This window comes from Danio rerio, chromosome 21 (assembly GCF_049306965.1).
Source record: "Danio rerio strain Tuebingen ecotype United States chromosome 21, GRCz12tu, whole genome shotgun sequence".
NCBI classification, from domain to species: Eukaryota; Metazoa; Chordata; class Actinopteri; order Cypriniformes; family Danionidae; genus Danio; species Danio rerio.
In genome coordinates, this window is record NC_133196.1 from 32823072 (window position 1) to 32845206 (window position 22135).

At 37.8% G+C, this 22135-nt stretch overlaps 1 protein-coding gene and 1 long non-coding RNA gene across 4 annotated transcripts; both read right to left on the reverse strand.

The window, feature by feature from the left end:
- Nucleotides 1-281: 281 nt before the first annotated feature.
- hnrnph1l (heterogeneous nuclear ribonucleoprotein H1, like) lies at nt 282-11224 on the reverse strand. 3 transcript variants are annotated; one of them, NM_212589.2, is given in 11 exon segments: nt 282-865; nt 1542-1640; nt 1793-1876; nt 4627-4762; nt 4859-4968; nt 5049-5230; nt 7387-7525; nt 7967-8110; nt 10394-10549; nt 10651-10761; nt 11142-11224. In NM_212589.2, coding segments are annotated over 10 exon segments (1224 nt in total). In that variant the 5' UTR covers nt 10736-10761; nt 11142-11224; the 3' UTR covers nt 282-776.
- A 2330-nt stretch (nt 11225-13554) lies between these two features.
- Nucleotides 13555-19713, reverse strand: LOC141380015 (uncharacterized). Its single transcript, XR_012397239.1, has 4 exons — nt 19333-19713; nt 15965-16020; nt 14973-15807; nt 13555-14800 (listed from the first exon to the last, which is right to left on the reverse strand). It is a non-coding gene; the product is annotated as an uncharacterized lncRNA (long non-coding RNA).
- Between the last annotated feature and the right edge of the window lie 2422 nt (nt 19714-22135).

Sequence of the window (22135 nt, forward strand, 5' to 3'; positions counted from 1 at the left end):
CACTTTTTTTTTAAGATGCATTATTTATTATTAGCAGTTAATTTAATATAAAATGTGCAAGTAAAATGTTGATCACCCTCAGCGGGACCACTGGCACCACCTTGTGCACAAAAGATAGTCTGACACAATCCTAATGTGCATGCTGATGCTTTCTACAGTCAAAAGCTGCCTTTATTAAATCGTTGTATATTGCTAAAATGCATTAATCTGGTTAGCCTTTGTATCTGGTTTATCATTGTTTTGACCTGTTTGACAGAAATGAGAAAAAAGAAAGCCTTGGATGAATTAGAGACAATACCTTTGTGAATGTTTATTACCCACACATATGAGAAATCAAAGACAGACCAAAAGAGGGAAACTGTGGCGTCTACAATAATGAAAATTAAAATATGCATTCGTGAAGTAGCTTGGACAAGAAAAAGAAAGAAACATTTTCCAGTTCACTTTTTAAAAAATAAGGTTTCGACAAAGTTCTTTGCGCATTATAAAAAGTGGAGTTGCAGCTCCTCATGCCATGCAAGGCCGATGTGCTACAGTCTCTGAAGTGATCGATACGTCTGGAGGATATTTACAAGCATTAATAATGGGGCCTTCTGACCCTTAAACTTAGGAAATGCAGGAAATAACACTGATTCCAACGCTGAGGTTCAGAGTACAGGTGGGCAAAGTGTGAATCGGATCCTCCCCATATTCATCGTTGCGACAGAGAACAAAACCCAGACGGCCTCAGCAGAATCAAGACGACCCTAAACTTAAGAATACTCCTTCGGGTGCATCTACATGCCCCAGCCACCTCCCATGCCATTCATGCCCACAGAGCCACGGCTGCCACCGTAATAGCTGTTGCTCATCCCACCCTGGCTATCTGTAAACAGAATACATACATCAAATTAAACGTTTGCAATAAAACATTGTATTCTCTTTCAGTTTTGTACTCATGTGTATTAAACAATGTTGTTGTAACCACTAGACTTTAAGGATTTAATTTGAATAAACTAGTTTAACACCTCTTTTACCAATTCAACAAAGGTTCTCAAATCCCAGGGTCAATCTTTTAACATTTCCATTGATCTTCCGTCCAATATCCATAAGAAGCTGTCTAATGTGTTACTTTTACATCAATTTTCTAATAAAGTGATCACACTTGAAACAACAAGTGCTATTTTGTATGTTTATTTCAGTCATTCGTCATCCACAGCTTGTTAGTTCATTAAAAAAAATTATATCTATCTAAAATGTGCACTATTTTAGCATTTACAGTCATTATTTTACTTAATCGGTGACTAATTTCCTTATTATTTGATGTATAATGCCTGTCATGACAAGATTTAAAAACATGACAATCATTTCTGCAACAAAGTGGACGTGTGCGTGTGTGTGTGTGTGTGTATATATATATATATATATATATATATATATATATATATATATATATATATATATATATATAAATACAACATGGTAAACAGTAACAGAGGTATGCGTCATTTCCGCTGTAGCGTTACACTGCTATTCAAAATAGTACAAAAGTTAAAACGCACTGTAGTCATTGTAGCCTCCCATGCTGGACTGGCTGCTGTATCCTCCAGTGTATCCTCCACCCATCTGTTGTCCTCCGTGCCCATAAGATGACTGATTTCCTAGAAACAACAAAGGGCTTTTAAGTGATGTTTTGGCCTGAGGTCAGCTGCTCCAGTATCGTCTGAACAACTATTAACAGATGACTGTTGCCTATTTTATGTTTGGCATCAAATTGCCCTCAGTAGCTTGAGTAGTTAAATGCTTAACTTACCCATTCCTCCCATCATCTGCCCTCCATAGCCCCCATTACTGCCCCCTGCTGTTGAGTTTAGGAACAACTCAACATATCGGTGTTCTGAAAGGGAAGAGGGGGAACAAATTATTTAGAAAAAGCTCTGTTTGTACATTGTATCATGTATTTTAGATTCTTCAACCATTGCGGGAAGTGGGGGGGGGTGCGGGAGACACTAAACACTAACCACTTGTTATTTAAACACCAAAATCATTACTAGCAGGAGTGGGGCTAAAAATAACAAAATTCTTGTTTTATTGCTAACAAAAGAACTAGATCTTTGAGCAAGTTAAAAATAAAAAATCTGATTAATTAATGCATTCTAACTGTAAACACATGCTACTAAAGTAGAGTTCAGTGCATGAAAGAAAAAAAACATCATTACTACACATTATATCTTCAGATGCAAAAAGAGGGAGGTTCCAGGATGGCGGCTTGAAAGAAGGCCGTGTGTAGTTAAGCGGTAGTGTCACTTTGTCATTTTATTTCAAAACTTTCGGTAGAATTTAAATTTTTACACGCTCAGACTTAGCATTCTACATTGAGCATAGATGACTACTTTCTGAAGCAATCAGAAAATATCCACAAACCCACTGTCAGAGGTGGTTGCGGAGAGTGCAGCTAATATCTGTAAACTCATAGATGATAAAATGGAGCCGATTTCACAGCTACTGAAATTGCACCGCGGTAAGCTAGACAAGCATAACAAAGGATTGCAGAAGCAGAAACCAGGATCTGAGATGGAGGTCCCCGATCAAAACTAAATTACAAAGTCTAGAGAAACTTGTGCACGACTTGAACAAAAGGGTGCATATTCTTGTAAACAAGGGTAGACGGAAAATATCTGAATTGTTCAGATGCAAAAAGATAAAGAACGTGCTGTAGGGATCATTATTGATTTATGGCTGAAAGTGACAAATAAGGCCTAAAATTACAGTTGCCTTTACGATTATATAACAATTAAACTGTTAAAAAGAGCTGTTCAGTACTCAACTCCTGTTTTAAATATAACAGTAATTTAGATGTCGGTTTAAAAAAGAAAAAAACGTGATTGTTGAAAAGTACTAAATGTAAAATAATATATTCCTGTTGTTCTAAAATGTTTTCTGCCCAATATCTTTTGACCCTTTCTATTCGAAATAAAATTAGTTATTACTTTGGTCACACTTTATTTTGATGGTCCGTTTGTTGAATATAAGTTACATTGCATCTACATGCCAACTAATTCTTATTATAAGTAGACTTCGGTTGGGGTTAGGGTAAGTTGACATGTACTTGCAAAGTTTCTAACGGCCCGTTTCTACTGAGGTACAGTACAGTAGGGTACGGGTCACCTTTATCAACCTTGCGTTTCCAATGCTAAAAGGGTACCCTTTTGGTGGGTGTAAAGACAGTTTCAGATGACTTAATTTTTACTCGAGAAAAATGTCACAGTAACGCTGTACGGTCGTTCACATACCATATGACAAGCACTTCTCACAAAATAGAGGCTTAATACACAAATACTTGTGTAAAAAATGTTCATTACTAACTTTTCTATGAACAGGATTTGATTATAAAATCAATGACAGTACGAAAGCCTACTGTAACGTCTGCAGTTATATAAAATAGATAAATGCAACATTGTTGACAGTAAGGGGCTGATGTGTTCATATGTTATAAATTACAGAAAAACTACACACAGCAGACATTTAGTCCTTATTTGGGTTCAAAAACAACACTAAATATAGCCCACAGTCAGTGCAAACCTCTCATCTGTGTCTTTAATCTTCAACAGCACATGTAACCTCTGTTAAAGAGTAATTTGGTCATTCCGAGTTCATAAGTGATGATAATAGTTAAATATGGCAGTTTGTTCATGTTTTAGGTTGCAGAAGCAGCAGTTGCTGCTGTTTTTTTTCAGCATCTCCTTTGTTTTTTCTTGCTAAACTCTCTCATTGGTCTGTTTCTGAAAGGATCAGATATCAGAAACGCTTCAATAATCACACGCATGTTAATATAAGCTCAACACGTTTGTCATTTCAAACATATAAACAGGGCAAGTGATCGTGAGCTCTCTAGAGAAAGTGAAACAGCTCGCACTTTTAGTCCGGCTTGTAAAACAACAACAGGCCATGGCAACTTATTTTTCTCCTTGCCTTTGTGGCTGTTCAAGACAACGACAAGGTTTGTTAAAGCTTGAGTCGACCATGGCTGGTTATTATATGTATGTATTATTACAGTGTCTCAGCTGCGTTTTTAAAAATAGCGGTTCCTTTGTTTTCATTCTCCTTCTTCTGTGAGTGACGCATCTATGTGAACCAATAGCGTTCAGCTGCACATCTTGCTCCGCCTTTTGGTACCGTTTTTTCATGCTAGGTATCCTTAGCAATGGGTGATAAAGATACAGATCACTATTAGTTACCCTTTGACAGTGGAAATGGCCATAAAAGCATACCGAACCATACCAATAGAAATGGGCCATTATAGGCACGTGTTAAGGGAGCAGTATCAACAAATATTAAGCAGAGTCCACTAATACTCAAATGGACCATCAAAATAAAGTGTTACCATTACTTGTAATAAAATTAACAAACTTGAAACAACACATTATGAAAAAACTGTAAAAATCTATAAATAACAATGACCAGTGCATGAAGACGCAGTGTATATTCTGTAGTGTCTTGCCTAAAGATTTAGGCCAGGGGTGCTCAACCCTGTTCCTGGAGATCTACCTTCCTGCAGAATTTAGCTCCTCTAATCAAACACAACTAAAACAACTTGAACTTGGCACCCATGATTTAGGCAATCTAGTCAGGATGCCCCTAACTTACGCATGTTGGCCTTGTCCTTTGACATTGCAGCCACTGCATCTTCATGTGTTGCAAACTCAACGTCAGCCTCACCGGTCACCCGTCCATCTGGACCGATCTCAATGTGCACACGGACCGGGTTTAGAGGTGAGAAAAACTGTATAGAAAATTTTTTTACATAAATAATTTCTATTTTACCATCATTCTCAAACAAACACAGAAAAGTACAGCCCATCATACAGCCCCCACTTACATTGTAGATATCGGGTTCTGTGGCCCGGTAAGGGAGTCCCCTCATATGAACACAATGGCCTGTGGTACTCTGGAAATTACCACCATCACCGTAACGCCCATCTGACACTCCTATTTACACCAAACACAGCTGTTATTTCAAGCAAAGCACAGACTCAATGGAGGATTATCAAAAAGAAATCAGTTCAAACCTCCACCATATCCTCCACGGCGCATCCGGTCGAAGGATCCCCCACGACTCATGCCATTGTAGCCCCGTCCTCCTCCGCTGGGCCGGTCATAAGGCCCAGGTCTCTGCATGCCCATGCCTTTACGCGGAGGCTCATAATGGGTCCGTACTTCAGCTCTGCTGCTCTTAAAGATCTCAATATACCTACAATTGTACGGATGAGCATTAAGGTGCAATGCAAGAACCTGACACACACACTCCTGTTCAGATGTAAAATGGACAGCAAAGAACATAAGTAAACCTTTACCTGCACTACATGTATAATATCCATGCATTTCAGAGTTCAATAAAGTATTGCTGATACCATATAATCCACTAAATTATGCAGCTTGACTTAAAATACAGAAATAGTAAATGTCATATATTGTCTGAAAAATGCTGAGTTACGTTTCAAAACAAATGATATAATGCACTTAACACTTTATATAGCTTTAAGCTTTACTTTTAGCATTAAAACATTAAGTTTATAGTAAAATCAGCATTTTCTAAAACCAAAACTTGCAAAAAATGCAGACCTACAAGCAACTGGCTATTGTCGCTTTTATTTCTGCTGTTTGATAGGCTGCCAATTTGATCTAGAAGTGAATTATCAGACAAAAATGTATCACAATATTTCATGTACTGACCAGCCCCAACTGAAATAAGTTTGTTTTATTTAAAAACTAAGAGGTAACCCATTTTTCTGAATCCAACTATACAATTTCACCCAGTTTGACTTATTTTCTGTTAAATATTATTTTTAATATATTTTCAGTACCAAAGAATATAAGAATTGTACGGAGACCCAGAAGGGATGTGATAGTGGGAAAAAATTAAATTAAATTGGTGAGAAAAAAAAAAACTATAAGATAGGAAGATATATTCTCGCAAAACTTTTGCTTGACAAACCCTCCAGTTTTTGCTGGGATTCTCCTGTATTTTACCATTTTATCCCATTATCATTAAGTATTTTCCCATATTTCTGATATATTTATCTTGACAGCACGCTGAAATTAATATAAATGTCTGCATTCACTTTCTTTATATTTGAGCTGCGCGCTGGTCATCGCCCTTCATATACAACCCCGTAATCAGTGAATGCATGTATAAGCGCTGACTGACAGACACACTCTGTATGATAAACTAATCCCAGATCAGTTTTGTACATGCCACTTAAAGTGACACCTCTGTTATCAAACAAGTGAAGAACAGCAAATCAATCTCTGGTTTTGTTTGATAACAGATTCTTAAAGAGACTTCGTACAGAGTCACTGCAAGAATGCACAAATCTATAATAAAAGCATTCCATTACTTTCGTTTGTGCTCATTAAGGAGACAATTAGTTGTTTAAAATAAAACACGCATGACAGATTATTCAACTGTATTTGTCTGCTTAAACATGCAAATCCCAGTGTCCTGCACTTAGCTTCTCTTTAAATGGCGTGTACAGAAGCTGATCTGGGATCAGTTTATAATACGATGCACGTCCGTCAGTCAGCGCTTATACATGCATTCACTGATTCAGAGGTTGCATATTAAGGGCGATAATCAATGCACAGCTTTAATGGAAAGAAAGTGAGTGCATTTTTATATACATTTTTAGCATGCTTTCAGGATGAAAAATATGGGAAAATACTTAATGATAGGATGATAGCGGAAAAGATTAGTAAAATACAGGAGATTCCTGAAGAAAACGGAAGGTTTGACAAGTATAAAGTAAACTGGAAGTGTTTGTCAATCTTTGTGTTCCCTCGCAAAATATATTATAAAATATAAAATATATAATATTTGCGAGAACGCAAAAACTTAAATATACATTTTCCTATCACTCAGTTTTTTTTCCCCTCACCAATTTTTTCCCCTCCCACCCATTTTCCCCCACCATGACATCCCTTTAGGGTCTCCGTAGAAAAGGAAACCTTTAAAAGATAACATTAAGTATTTCTGTGCCATCCATGCATTGATCTCTAATGCTTATTTAGCACAACAGTAAGTGAAGACCCATTACACAATCCAGTCTAAAATGATATTCAAAGTGGCTGCTGCAAAGCACTCGTTTATGTTTGCTAATGAATTAGAAAAATCCCACGTTGCACCATTGCTGCGCACTAAATATGCATTCAGCCTTTTTGAATCCATACATTTCTTTTCAACATCTCACAAATAAACACATAAGAAGAAGAAAAACAAACAGTAGGAATCCATCAAGGCCCTGGGAGCCCTCTGGTAAAGACGTGTGCGTGTCCAGGTTCATGTTGCATACCACTTTGAATGTTTACCACATGAAAAACAGCTTAACCATCCAACCAATCCATCCCCACCTGTGCCCTATTCTTTCCTTGTGTTTCTTTAGAGCCTTTTCAGCTATATCCTGTGAAGCAAACTGCACGAAGGCCTCCCCCGTACTCCTCCCCTGGAAGTCCACCGGCAATGTTATCCCATTTGGCACGATTTCCAACCCTTCAACCCAAGGACAGATAACCCCAACGGGGACATATTAAATAAATCACATGCCCATTTACAAAGTGTGCTTTGTTCTTTTCTTGAATGAAAATAAGTAGTTAAAACAAATAAAAAAGCAGCATATTTTAATGAATCCTACTGGGAGAGTTGCACCACTTGGGAATATGACCTACAAAGTGGGCAAGCATTCCACTAACTTTGCTAACACTTGATGATAAAGTGGCCATCCCAAGAGTTGGTAGGTAGCTAAGAAAGGAACATTCCGAATGTAGCAAAGTAATTTGTAGGAACAATGCTGGAATAATGAACCAATGTGCCAAATTGTAAACTAGCAACCATGGGAATGGCCAAATTCACCTCAATGAGGACTACGCTTGGCCTTTATTACTTCTCCAGATGACTATGTGAAGGGTTACAGGAAGGAATTTGGAATTATACCTGAAAAAAACTGCACAATCTCTTCCTTGCTACATCCAAAAGGAAGGCCGCGCAGTCTGACCAGTCCATCTCCCTCAGTCTCTGGACAGTTCGGACCAGTGTGCTTCAAAACCCAGTCCATTTCCACATTGTTTGATTTGAAAACTAAGAACAACAGAGAGAATTATTAAAAAGAGGTGTTAATTTGCATTGTTGCTCAAAAGTTTGGAATAAGCATTATTTCTTATATTAAATTTCTAACGATTAAAAGACTGCCTGATTCTCTGTATGTTGTGACATTTTACACTTTAAAATACAAGTGGGATTTTTTAATATTGAAGTGTCATTTGAATAATTTCTCCTCATTAGAAATTAGAATGTCCTCTTTAACCGTTTTTATTCTTATCAAAAAATGTCTAGCATCTGCTATGATTTCCATCTGCTAAAATTGTGTAACAGTGGTTTACATACCAAAATATCTATGCAATCATCTATACTTACTGCTTGCTGCTAACAACTGCAAAGTCATATCTTAAAGCAGTATCCTTCAAACACTAGGCGTTACCTTTTTGACTAGGGCTGCAACAACGAATCGATTAAATAGATTACTAAAAGAGCTGGCAACGAATTTCATAATTGATTCGTTGCCGCGCGAAACGAAGACGATTGATAAAAAAAAAAAACAACAACAACAAAAAACTTAAGTTCAGCACAGAGCGGAGTGAACACGGTCTCTCTTGCGCACTGATACAGAGTTCGGCGCCTCATAGATATGGATGAGGAGGAAAGGAGTTCAGCAGCAGGGTAAATCACTACAGAATCCTACTTTTGTTCCGTTTTGAAGTGAGGACTGTAAAGTTCCTGGTGCTGATGTTTTTACTCGTTATCCAGCTCGACAAGCATGACAAGTTAGCGTTAGCTCATTAACCCTTAGAGCAGCAACTGAAAAAAATCAAACTGAGCTTTGTCGTGTTAGCTGGATCTGAGCCAGGAAAAGACGTGTCATTACAATTATGCGGGGTTTTCCTGCCGAATGCTTATTTTATGTTTAGACATGTAAATACACACAAATATTAGTAAAACAAGACATTTCGATCTTGTAAAACACAAGGAAATCTATGGAAGTCTTACAATGCATTCAAATATAATTTGCAGATGTGTATTTTCCATATCAGATAACTGGTGAATTTATATGCTGAGTCCTGCGTGTTCTGCTTTTATGAATGAGACAAACGCGCAGCCGCAAGTAAATAAAAAAGAAGAAGAAATGGCGACTCCCATTTCACTTTATAGATCTCGATCACTTTCACGTTTATGTGATGTTGCATTAAAATGGAAAATAAATCCATTAACAGAATACATCTGTCACACATCTGCTATTGAGGCAGCAGTGTGTCACGTGACAAGCACAACGCATCGCCATGGAAACATTAAGGGGTAATGTTCTAAAACAATAACAAAACTCACTCCCAGGGCCAGATAAAATCTTTTAAACTCAGCGAAAGGGTCAATAACAGTAGTAAAGCAGCGGTGGTATAGTTACTATGCATTGCAACACTAAGGACACGTTTTTATTCACTCACCTTTTTTTGTATCATTCTTTTTTTCATCTGTAGTCATGTATAGCTGCACTGCAAAAACGCTTTTCTTTCTTAGTCATTTCGTCTCGTTTCGAGTCCAAATATCTAAAACATCTTAAATCAAGACTAGACAAGAAAAATGGCATGAGAAAATTAAGTGATGCTTAAAACTTCTGTGAGATTAGATCTCATTAGGATTATTTTTCTTACCCCATTGGCAAATAATTTAGCTTGTTTTAAACAAACAATCACATAATTGAGATGTTTTGTTTTTTATTCAGAAAACAAGACAATTTTTTATGCTATTTTATGTGTCTAGTATGTATCTTGGTTTAAAAATATTTAGATATTTGGACTGAACACAGGAAATACTTCGTTTTTTTATTTTATTATTATTATAACAGCTCAGGGATGAGCTTTTTTGAATAAAGGGTAGAAATGGAAAACAATCGTTTTTCAACAATTGTTTTCCATTTCAACTGTATTTTATGAAATTTCAAAGGGTTTCCTTTCAAATGATACCAAACTTTCGTATTTACACCTCTGCATGTGGGTATGGGAAGCTTTTTAAATCGGAAGGCCAAATTCAGGCGGAATTACCCCAAATAGCCCCAGAGCTTAACTGGTTAAACTAAAGTGTTACCCAAATATCTTTAGCTAATTTACAGTAACACAGACCCAAATGTGGGCGAGCAACATTAATCCAGTTTCAGTGTCATGTATTCTTTTAATTTTAACTATTTTACCTTTCATTTTTTATTTATTAGATGAAACAGAACAATATTTATTTCATTATTTTCATATTCAACCAACACTATCTAAAAGCCTGTGTACTGTAATGTTTATAAAACTCCTCTGTAAGCCATACCTTCTACATATCTATGGCCCATTGACTCCCTGTCTTTCTTGACCGCGATCTTCAGGTCGTCCTCTGACTCCAGCTCCACAAAAGCTTCTCCACTCGGTCTGCCTTCTCGTGTGTATGTGAAGTGGATGGCTGATCCATTGCTGGAAATTTTACAGCCTAAAAAACAAAAGTGAAAGAAAAAAGTGGTTTCGTTCATTTTTAGCCACGATTAATTACCCCAAGCAGAAGTATGATATTCGTAGACTCCACATTATCACCTGAAAAAAACCTGGATACTTCTTCTGCAGAGCAAGACCAAGGCAGACCCCGAACACGAACAACAAATCCTTCATCGTCGGCCATGATAACACAATCAATCTGTTTTCAAGCTTAAGAAAAAAAGAAAGAGATTTTTTAACCACAGCGCTGATCCAGGAAACAATCTCGTCCATGAGTGAGTCACGTGGACTGTTTATTGCCTTTATGTAGCTAAATGCTTTATCTCACTCAATATAAGTTTTAAATGTTTAGCATCATTAAAATAACCCACTAATAATGTTTATGATGAAACAAAACATCAACTGTGGCCCTCTTATGCAGGCAGATCAACGGCTAGTACGGAAACAAAGAGCGCACGGAGGCCTCCGCAGGCCGGCGGCTTCACAACAAACACTCCTTTAACGTAGCCGGAAATTAAACATATAGATCAGTTGAAAAAAACGTACATTGTGAATACGATTCATTAAAAAATAAACGATGAAAACTTTACCTTGGTATAATTAGTATTTTCGCTTCTCGGCGTGATCACGTTTGAACGTTTCTCTGCTTCTCATTCAGCGCAGACTCATGATCACTTCCGCTGAGAGTCCACGCCCACTTCCGTGTCAGGATTTAACGCGTCTCTTCTGAAGATTAAAATTGGGGGTTTATTTTGCTCATTAAAATGGATGTACTTTACTTGTCTGCGGCAGAATGATATAAAACAGTCATAAATTGCTATTTTCAGTTTAAATAATTTTGCATTCGATCTGCAATTTTCTACAATTGACTGAATTTGCTGTCATTTCAAAGGTTTGAATGTTACCCTATGGAGGACGAAACCTGCAAAACAATAAATAAATAAATACGCAACTATATAAATAAATGAGTAAATAAATCCATAAATTCCTGCATAAATAAAATAATAAATAAATAAAATAATGTTTATGCATTTGATTTTTTGAATGGCTTCTGATGACTGAAAGACAGCCTATTATTAGCTATGGAGGAATAAAACAATTTACCATTATTTAATATTAAATAATATTAATATTTATTTAATAGTAAATAAATTACACGAATGTTGGGGGGGAAAGAAAATGCTAAATCAATATTAATTATATTCCAGAGAATTATAAATGCATAGCAAGCATGATTTGACAAAACAGCTCCAGAATCTCTCCCAGTTCAGTGCTGGATTCGGTTAAAATCTCCTCAAAGCAGAAGCTGTGAGCTACAACCTGTAAGTGTTTTTGTTAAAATTGATCATGACATGTACAGTGTCTAGCGTTAACGGTATGCTGTAGCAATGATGTAAACAATGGGAAATGCAGCTTTGCAGACAAATGATTGAGCTACAAATTCATGTTTATCAGTCAAATTGCTGTAAACACACACACACACACACACTCCACCAGCACGTTCGTGTCTCTATGTGTGTGCGCGACTGCATTGATTGTCTTCAGGCGGCTTTGCCATGCGTTTCACATCTTAGATAAAGAAGTCACAAAAGATATGTGAGTGATTCATATTATTTACACCTGCATATTCCGGATATATATGAAAGACGTCGTGTAATGCATAGAGTTAAAAAAATACAGAATAGCTCACCTGACTCGTGGTAGCAGCAGAAAAATAATAAGGCTCACACAGATAGCATCCCACATCTTGTGCTTTATTTTTCTGTCACAATATATTACAGAAAATAACTTCATCTGAGCATCAGAGAAAAAAGAAAAAAAAACTCCCGCGCACATGCGCTTGTTAAAGAAAGTTCACACATTCACACACACACACACACACACACACACACACACACACATAGATGCACACACATAGACAAACAATGGCACCCCGTTTTCACTCCTTACAGACACTTGTCAGATTTTAATATAGAGAGCAGGCAGGAGGTTGACTGATTGTTTAAACAGCAGAAAAGCACGTACTTTTACAGGCGTGACGTGGAGCCGATCCGCGAATAGCAGCACATTATGACTATGACCAATCAGAGTCACTTAAGGGCGGGCCTTTCAGAGGAACTAGGAAATTTGACAGTCGTTTTCATGTTAGCTGAATAGCTGTGTATAATCAAAGTGACATATATGAAAAAATAACGCGATTTCCTTCAAGTGAAACATGAACACACATTGCTTTGCATCTTATAAACACAGCCAAGTTTTAAAATTACATTCTGGACCACCTCTTTAATGTAAATACATCTTTCAGATTGCTCAAGGCAAATGTTCTCTCTCATGATTTTTTTCAGAAAAATGTACGCATACCTGATTTTCCGCCACCAATCAGCGAAATCAAGCCGACACGTCTTGGGGCCATGTGCAGAGGCAGAGCACCTTGAAAGCAGGAAGTCTGGAAGGGCCAAACCCAAGGAAGAGGTGCTGGCAGAGACCATTGCTTTTGTCAGCAGCAATGGTGGAGCCCCCAGTGACCAGTTTTTAGTACTGTCTCACTGCAAAATTCAGTTTGGCAAGTACCAGGGCCAGAGATTTACATGGCTTCTAGAGCATGCACTGGGGTAAGCGGTGTACCTGGAGCTCAGCATTTCAGATGAGAAGCTGCAGACAATATCCTTGTCAGAAAACAAACACCTGTTTCTTCAGTACACTTCCTCCATCAGGGAGACAGCAGAAAAAGTAGAGAGGTACTAGAGGAAACAGGAAATGCAAGCAGAAGCCAAGCAAAGAGCTTAGAATGACCAAGAGGCGACACTCAATAGAACGTTCCATAGCAACATCAGTGCCCAGCAACAGCCCCGCGATTCCACCATTTTAGAGTGAAAGCGATCGGCCGTCCATTGGATCTTATTGCTGTCACGATGGCAAGCAGCTGCTTTGTTTTTTTATTTATCCATTTAAAAAGCGCATTAAAGCTGAGATACAACATGAAAGACGACACTACAACACTTACTATCACAATCATCAGCACTTTTAATAGTTTATTTTACAGACTTATAAGATGCTGTTGTTCTTTGGCTGTGGTTTAAAGATGGACTCCACAAAAAAGGTTTATATCCAGATATTTACCAGATATGTGTGCATACATATTTAACACAGTTTTATTTTTCCTAATAGATCACAAAGAAACATGGTGCACTAATGTGGGAATGAACACGACCAAGTCTCTGTGCTGTCAGCTACAGAGGGACATGGACTGGACCCAATGGCAGCCGGGTTGATGAAGCATTACCGGGGGGCAGGGTAGGCAGCCCTGAAAGTAATGTATGTGGACAGAGATGGCTGCAGTCTTCGGTGAAGATCATGTTTCAGGAGTGGGATGAGCTTGAAGTGCGCCTTGACATCTGGCATTTTTATGCGCCGGATTACTGCAGGTGTCAAGACAGAAGCTAATCCGCTCTACGGGATCTTCATGGTACGTCTTTCCACGTGCATCTTTCAGTGGGATCCAGAAGATGTGGCCGCTCTTCGCCACGCAAAGGAAGGTGAGCTGGCGGCAAAGAAGACATCTCACAAACGGCGTTCAGTGCTTGCAAAAACCGGAGGGAGCTTGCACTGTACTGCCGTAGGAGGACAACCTGTTTGAATGGAAAGCTGTTGGACCATTTTGAAAGCGAGCATGGGAAGGATACTCTGGGTGTTCCTCTGCTGTACCAAGAACAGATCCAGCTGATATGGAAGAAACAGCAGAAGCATGTACAGTGCATTCAAGACCCTGAGAACTTTCCACTGTACATGAAGACAGGGACCATGAAGAAAGGCGGTGTGGAGCTGTGTTGCTACAGGTGTGCCCGTGGCTCTACATCCTTGGAGTTCTTTCACCTCCACCTAAACCATTTTATTCCAGGTATTACATACATTTGGACGTTTTTTTTTTTTTGTAAAACATAAGCACTGTGATTACTTCCATTGCTTTAATGTCACATTATTAAACATTTAAATAACATTTGTTAGTACATAACCTAATAACATGTTACTTAATCCTTTTTACATTTTTAATTGTTTTAACTTTCAGGGACCAGTGCCAGTGATGTGCATTTTCAGGCCTATCTCCTTGAGGGCTTGATGCGCTGGAATGATGACCGGATGGAAAGCACCATAAAAGGAGCATCCTCCATACGGTCATATGGCAGTGCCATGAGAGAGGCTGTGGACAGGCTTAGCCGAGCAGTCTTAGGGAAGCCCTGGGATGACCCTCCTGGAGCATATACAGGCAAGAAATTCATTAATTTGTTATTTTGAAAGTTATTTATTGAGCTTTTAATGTACTACACAAAATGTTTATCTAAATGTTTATTATATTATTTGTTTTATTTAATATAAGTTTTATTTGTTTTATTCTTTAAGGTGAATTGCTGGGAATGGAGTACCTTTACAGCCAGACCGGCAAAACCCTGACTCCGGTGCTCCAGAACGCAGAGGAGGAAGACAGGCTGGTGGACAAGTAGACGACCAGGATCTACAAGATGAAGTGTTAGAGAAGCACAGCATGGAGGACATCACAGTTCCAGTGCTGTATGAGGATGACCCCTGTCGTGATCTCAGAAACAGCCTCTCATCTTTGCCTCTGCCCCAGTCACCAGCATCACTGGCTGAGGGTGAAGGACAGCATCCTAGCCCAGCCCCTTCAGTGCCGTCACAGCCATTTGACCCTGGAGACAGTCTCTCTGTCGAGGCTCATTAAGAACTTGATTTGATTTAGTCCTGTTTTATTCCACATACACTAAATTTAATCTGCATTTACTAGGGAGGAGTCATTGGACTTGATGGCATTGCTGGGTGGGACAAGGTCCAGCATCTTGCTACTTACTTGGTAGGTTTCCATGAGGCTCCGTACCTCACTGACGTGCAGGTGACAGAGGCCATCCAGCTGTGGACAGCTCTCCTGGATGTTGAAAACAACGTTTCAACTACCAGCCTCAGCTGACGCATGGGTGCTTTAAGGCACCGAACCGCTCCGGGGTCATTCCAAGTGTGGAAAGCGTTAAGCGCTGTCTGATTGGCCACCCTGGAGGTCCAGCACATTGGCCCAGCACCAGCTGCTTGGTTGAGGCCATTTGTACAAAGCTGTGTGCCGTACACAAGTCCACAATCAAGAAGGTTGGTGTTCGCACCCCCAGGTGGTCTAAAATCCTGACAGATTACAACCACATCCGAGATCTGGTGCTTGGCGGTCGCAGGCTGATGGATGAAGTGGTGATCCAGCTTTTTGAGGTAAATCAGAAGACGCTCATTCAGTGGTAAGCAAAGCACATTATTTTCTTTAAAGTACCTAAATAATTCTAAATTAATATGTATAATACATATCATTTATTATCAGCTTTCAATGGAGGCAAAAGGATCAGGAAATGAGTGTACTCACTTCGGGACTGACTCCACTTGACCCAATTGTTGTGGCAGATACGCAGCATCCTTTGCCTAGGGAAAAATTGGATAAGGCACCATCAACATCAGGCCCAAAACACAAGTATATCTTTCTACAGAATGAAGAAGCACAGTTTCCTCTTTTTCGACCTGGTCAAAAGTCTGCTTCTGCCACCACCACAGTGTGCTCCTTCCTGCCGGCCGCTACCACGGTGTGCTCCTTCCCACCAGCCCCACCACGGTATGCCCCATAGCGCCAGCCCCCACCAGTCTGCCAGATTGTGCCAGCCCCTATCATGGTGTGACCCACCACACCGACCTCCACCACAGTGCGCCCCATCATGCTGACCCCTACTACAGTGTGCCACATCATGCCAGCCCACACCAAAGTGTGCCCCATTGCACACACAAAAATAAGCTTAAATAATTAACTAAAATTGTTACAATTACAAACAAGCAGGACCTTTACATTAATCAAAAGTTTTGAATCTAGCGGACAGATGGACAGTTTTAATGGCCTTTCAATTAGTACTGTGCTGAAAAGTACAAAAGCAATTAAAACAGGGTTTTGTGTTGGAAAAATGTACACATGAATATGAAAATTAATCAACAAAATAAATAGGTTAATAACAAAAAAACTATATATTAAAATTAAAGAGTACCCTTTTTTAAATAAAAACAGAAGCATTATAGCAAAGCTTTTTAACATACCCACAGTGCCAAGAGATGTAAAATGTAGATGTAAAAAAGAGCAATTTACATAAATATCTTTTTTAATTTACTGGGGAAATGTTTGACCGAGTAGAATTTATGAATTGGTTTAAAAGATAATTCTTTTATCTTATTTGTAACTAAAATATTGTGAGGTAATGACGAAAATACTTTGCCATTTAGGAATTCTTACAAGAGTTTTCTAAAAGGTAATAGAGGTTTGGAAATAACCTGGTTTAAAAAACGAGAGTGAACAGATTTGTTATTTTTATACTGTGAGAAACCAATTTTACCACGCTAGACTGATTATGGGAATATGAATCCAAGTTATACCCCTAAATAAGGAAACAATATTAGAATTAATTGCAGAGAAAACAAGAGAAAATTCTTTGGGAGTTACAGGAAAGTTAAAATGTACAAGAAATTTGTCATAAGATACCCTTGAGTGTTAAACAATTGACAAACTAAAACAATACCCTTTTCAAACCACATCTCCAAAAAAATACTCTTGCATTTACACAAAATACATCTATTGTTTCAAATAAAATAACGCTGTGGTGAAAAATTGTGCTTGTAGATCGGTTTCCACGCCAACAAGGCTTGAGAATGAAGAGCAGAAAGCTTCACTGGTAATTTCTCAATCTTAAAATCGCTTAATAAAAGAAAGAAAAGACCTCCAAGTTGGTCAAAAATAAAATTGGGAATAAAATTCCAGAGAGAAGGTTTATTTAAACAAAACTTTAACCAATTAATATTAAGAGTATTATTTAGAGAAGAGAAATCCAAAAGGTCAAGACCTTAATTTTAAGCAAATTTAAAACAACAGATTTACGGATGTAGTGCACACGATTCTTCCAAAAGAAATTAAATAAAATCATATCAATGGACTTCACTGTTTTATTATCTAGATCAGAGGTGTCCAAAGTCGGTCCTGGATGGCCGGTGTATTGCTGACTTTAGCTCCAACATGCTTCAACACACCTGCCTGGAAGTTTCTAGTATAAAGAGCTTGATTAGCTTGTTCAGGTGCATTTGGTTAGGTTTGGAGTTAAACTCTCCAGGACACTGACCCTCCAGGACCAAGTGAGGACACCTCTGATCTTGATATATGGTTGAAACAAAATAGGTTAATCTAGAAATTTCTTCTGTTTTTGAAGGAAGAACTCTGTCTCTTATGGACAAATGCCTTAATAACCAAAAATTGAGTTTACTTTTATCCTTCGAAAACAGGGTTAATGTTTAAGGAAACTCTATCTTGTTCCTAATTCAAGCAATCTTTGCCTTGACCTTATGAAAGCTCCTTCTGCTTTTAACTTGTATAAATTATCCAACTTGAATTGTAAATCAATTAAATAGTTTTTCTGACTATCAGAACGATTTTCAGGCAGGATCCTGGTGATAGATTAAATTTCACTAACAATATTGGTTTTCTCAAAATGTTTTATTTTTAGCCAAACTAGCAATACATTTTCTGAAGTATTTCCCAATTTCATATTTTAACGGTTCAATTTATACTAAATGAACTTTCATGTTCACATGAACTGTTTAGCTTTATTCCAATAAAAACCTTTAAGTCTTTCCAGCTCTATTTTAACCTCATTATGTTCAAGTAAAGAACTGTTTATATTCCAATAAGAGCAGCCCTTGCTAAATTTCGATTCAGAAGAAAACAAAACTTTAATGAAAACAGCCTTATGATCTGTTAGTGGTGTTGTTGAAATATCAATATAAATATTCTGTTTATCAAGATTTTTGGAGACTAACCAAAAGTCTATTTTTGAAAGTCTAGACAAATTTTTATTGCTCCATGTATAAGCTCTATCATTCACATTTTTAATCCTCCATATATCTACAAGCTCTAACCTATTCATAAATGCTTTTAGAGTTGTAAGTTATATGAATTTGACGAGCGACCAGGTGGACACCTATCAAGAGATTCATTTAGGACAATATTAACATCACCACCAATCACTAAATATGCATTTGTGAATTTTGACTGTCAAACTGTGAGCTCATCTTCTAAAACAAATAGTGATTGATCATTCTCAGCTCTAGAATTATACCCATAGTAATTAACAAGAATAAGGTTCACATTATAGCACTTCAAAATTGACAAAATAAAATGCCCGCTTCCATCACAAGCAAGTGTGCAACACATTTCCTGCAAAATTATTTTTAAAACTGGATACTCCAGCAGAGTGCTTTGTACCATGCGAAAACCATATCTCACTACCCCACTGCGATTAACAAAAATGAACATCAGTAGCTTCAGAACGAGACTCTTGAAAATTTTCTAGAAAACAAGAATAAGGCCTTGAGTTTAGCATCTCTTAAACCCCTGGCGTATAAGGACACAACAGAGAGAAACATTTAAAGCACACACGAACACTGAACAACTAAACCTGTTTACGGAAAGTTCTGCTTGCTCGGATAACTATTTTTAAATGATTGAAAATATCCTGCAAAAAAGGTCTCAAAATAAAAAAAAACTCAAAAGAGCAGCACCATCTTAAACGACAAAAATAGCAAAAATAACCTTTATAAAAATAATAATAATAATAAATAGTTAGGAGACAGTCTCTAAATTGCATGTAACAATTCAAAATCAATGTCTGAAAAGTGCACATGAAAAATTAAAGTCAGAGGATTAAACACCTGAAAGCACTTAATGTATGCAGGATGATTTCTGCCTGTCCTGTAAGCTCTGTGGCTCGAACAAAAAAAAGACGTCTTCCCATCTGCACGTGCTTTTTTCTCCTTTCACGGCCTCCCGCTGAATTCTTCCATGAAACGCTGACCATTCTTTCAATATAAAGAATTATTCGCGGCTTTCCAGACAGCATCTCTGTGAGAACAGCATGGTCACCCTGGGACGCTCATTTGGCTCCTTTGACCAATTTAAGCCAAATGTCTTGCACAGATTCAGGAATCCATGTAATAATAATATATCAATATAATTACCGGTGTTACGGTTTAACTGGTGACCGTGTTAACTGGTGTCCCTTTCCAGATGTAAGCTATTCACGTTTGCAGATTGGCAGATTCGTCACTTTTTCACAGCAACAAAACATGTCCATACCAAATAAAGATTCTTATTACTTGGTGTCAGTGTCATTGTGTGCATTATTGATTTTAATATCTGTGTAGCAGAACAGTATATAACCAAAGTAAGTAAAAAAAATAATTAGAATTGACATGTCTTTAACAGGATTCGAACCCGTGTAGTGAAAAGGTTTAGCACACGTATCAGTCAACTTATCTAACTGAGCTACTCAGAACTCCAAACGAAGCGGTCTGTTTTAATATCTTTGTCAATTAAAACATGCCTTGCTGTGGTTGTGGACCCGTGTTAACATGTTTCCATCGATGTTAACATGTTTACATTATGTTTAGTTACATGTACTCGCGTTAACGTGTTTCTACAAACTCTCCCGCTGATAGAATAGCTCTCTGTGACTAAACGATGCTTCATCAGTTGCTCAAACCATGTTTTTTCTTAGTTCTAGACTCATGTCTACCTGTGCCTTTGGAGTCGTGTTAACTCGTGACCCATGCTCATACATGTAACGTAAATAAAGATTTTATCCAAAAAATGAATACAATGACGATATTATTATGCAACGTATTATGTCTAATATATATAATATATATTTCATATATAATATTATGCAACAGAATATTAATTGAAAATCGCAACATTTCAATGTATGATCTTGGTCACATCTGTATCAAGGTACTTATGAACATGATTTGGCTACATACGATAAAATTACTAAAAGCTGCTAAGCCTTACGTTTCAACAGTGCTTGATAGCTCAATTAGATTGCACGTATGTTCCAATCATGCTTCTCTTTTGTTAGTAGGTTCGAATCCACATACGAGTTTTGTTTATGTAGCCTGATTTTTTTAATTCTCTTTAAAATAAAATGTGGGGGGACTGCGATTTATAACGTATGCTTATTTAGCGGAACATCGTAGTCATTTAGAGCTATTCTGAGAAAATATCAGCTCGTTTAACTTTGTAGACACAGACTAACACGAGTCAATGGGACTATTATATTCTGATTGCATAATATTCTAATATTCTGTTGCATAATATTATATATGAAATATATATTATATATATTAGACATAATACGTTGCATAATAATATCGTCATTGTATTCATTTTTTTGGATAAAATCTTTATTTACGTTACATGTATGAGCATGGGTCACGAGTTAACACGACTCCAAAGGCACAGGTAGACATGAGTCTAGAACTAAGAAAAAACATGGTTTGAGCAACTGATGAAGCATCGTTTAGTCACAGAGAGCTATTCTATCAGCGGGAGAGTTTGTAGAAACACGTTAACGCGAGTACATGTAACTAAACATAATGTAAACATGTTAACATCGATGGAAACATGTTAACACGGGTCCACAACCACAGCAAGGCATGTTTTAATTGACAAAGATATTAAAACAGACCGCTTCGTTTGGAGTTCTGAGTAGCTCAGTTAGATAAGTTGACTGATACGTGTGCTAAACCTTTTCACTACACGGGTTCGAATCCTGTTAAAGACATGTCAATTCTAATTATTTTTTTTACTTACTTTGGTTATATACTGTTCTGCTACACAGATATTAAAATCAATAATGCACACAATGACACTGACACCAAGTAATAAGAATCTTTATTTGGTATGGACATGTTTTGTTGCTGTGAAAAAGTGACGAATCTGCCAATCTGCAAACGTGAATAGCTTACATCTGGAAAGGGACACCAGTTAACACGGTCACCAGTTAAACCGTAACACCGGTGTTACCTCAGTTGAATTTGAATAAGAGCGCAGCTGATTGGCTCCGCTGAAAACGACAGTGATTGTATACTTTGTCACACAGATCGTGGGTACGAATCCAGCACGCAGAGTGACATTTAGAATGACATGCAATATGCGACAAATATACCACATTATGCACAGTCACAAAGCCGTGAACACTATTGCAAGCGAAATCTATCGCATTTGTCCGTGTATTAAGACTTTTGCTTGCGAGTGAGCGAGAAGATCATGCCCCTTTGCTTGCTTCCCACCGCTTGAGCCAAAGGGTTTGAGATAAAGTAAGCCCAAAGTAAGCCCACATGAGCCAATCGCGCTTTCCCCCTGTGGCTTACTTTTGACCAATCGCGCTTCACCGCTGAGGCTTACATTTGACCAATCAAATTGGCACAGCATATGGTTAGAAACAATTTACTGCATACTTCCATGCGTACTTCACTCATACCGGGTCCTAAATCTTTCAGCAGGACGCCTGTCCGATACAGCTAAACTCAATTTAGCGCAATCAACTAGCATAAAAAAAGCTATGACAAAATGTAGCAAATAAACGCTAAAACAAACAAACGTTTCAACTCCTCGTGTGAACTCATATATAAATAAATATCTGTGATGTGAGCCAACTCTTCTTTTATTGAAATA

Bases quoted from the DNA above. Each gene is read 5' to 3' on its own strand.
- hnrnph1l (XM_073934245.1), bottom strand. From the start codon at position 5,163: ATGGGCATGCAGAGACCTGGGCCTTATGACCGGCCCAGCGGAGGAGGA. The intron at 1,641-1,792 runs GTAAGTTAAGCA...TGTTGTTTCTAG, and splicing joins GCAGATGATGGGAGGAATGG to GAAATCAGTCATCTTATGGG. The intron at 866-1,541 runs GTGCGTTTTAAC...TTCTGTTTACAG, and splicing joins GGGAGGCTACAATGACTACA to ATAGCCAGGGTGGGATGAGC.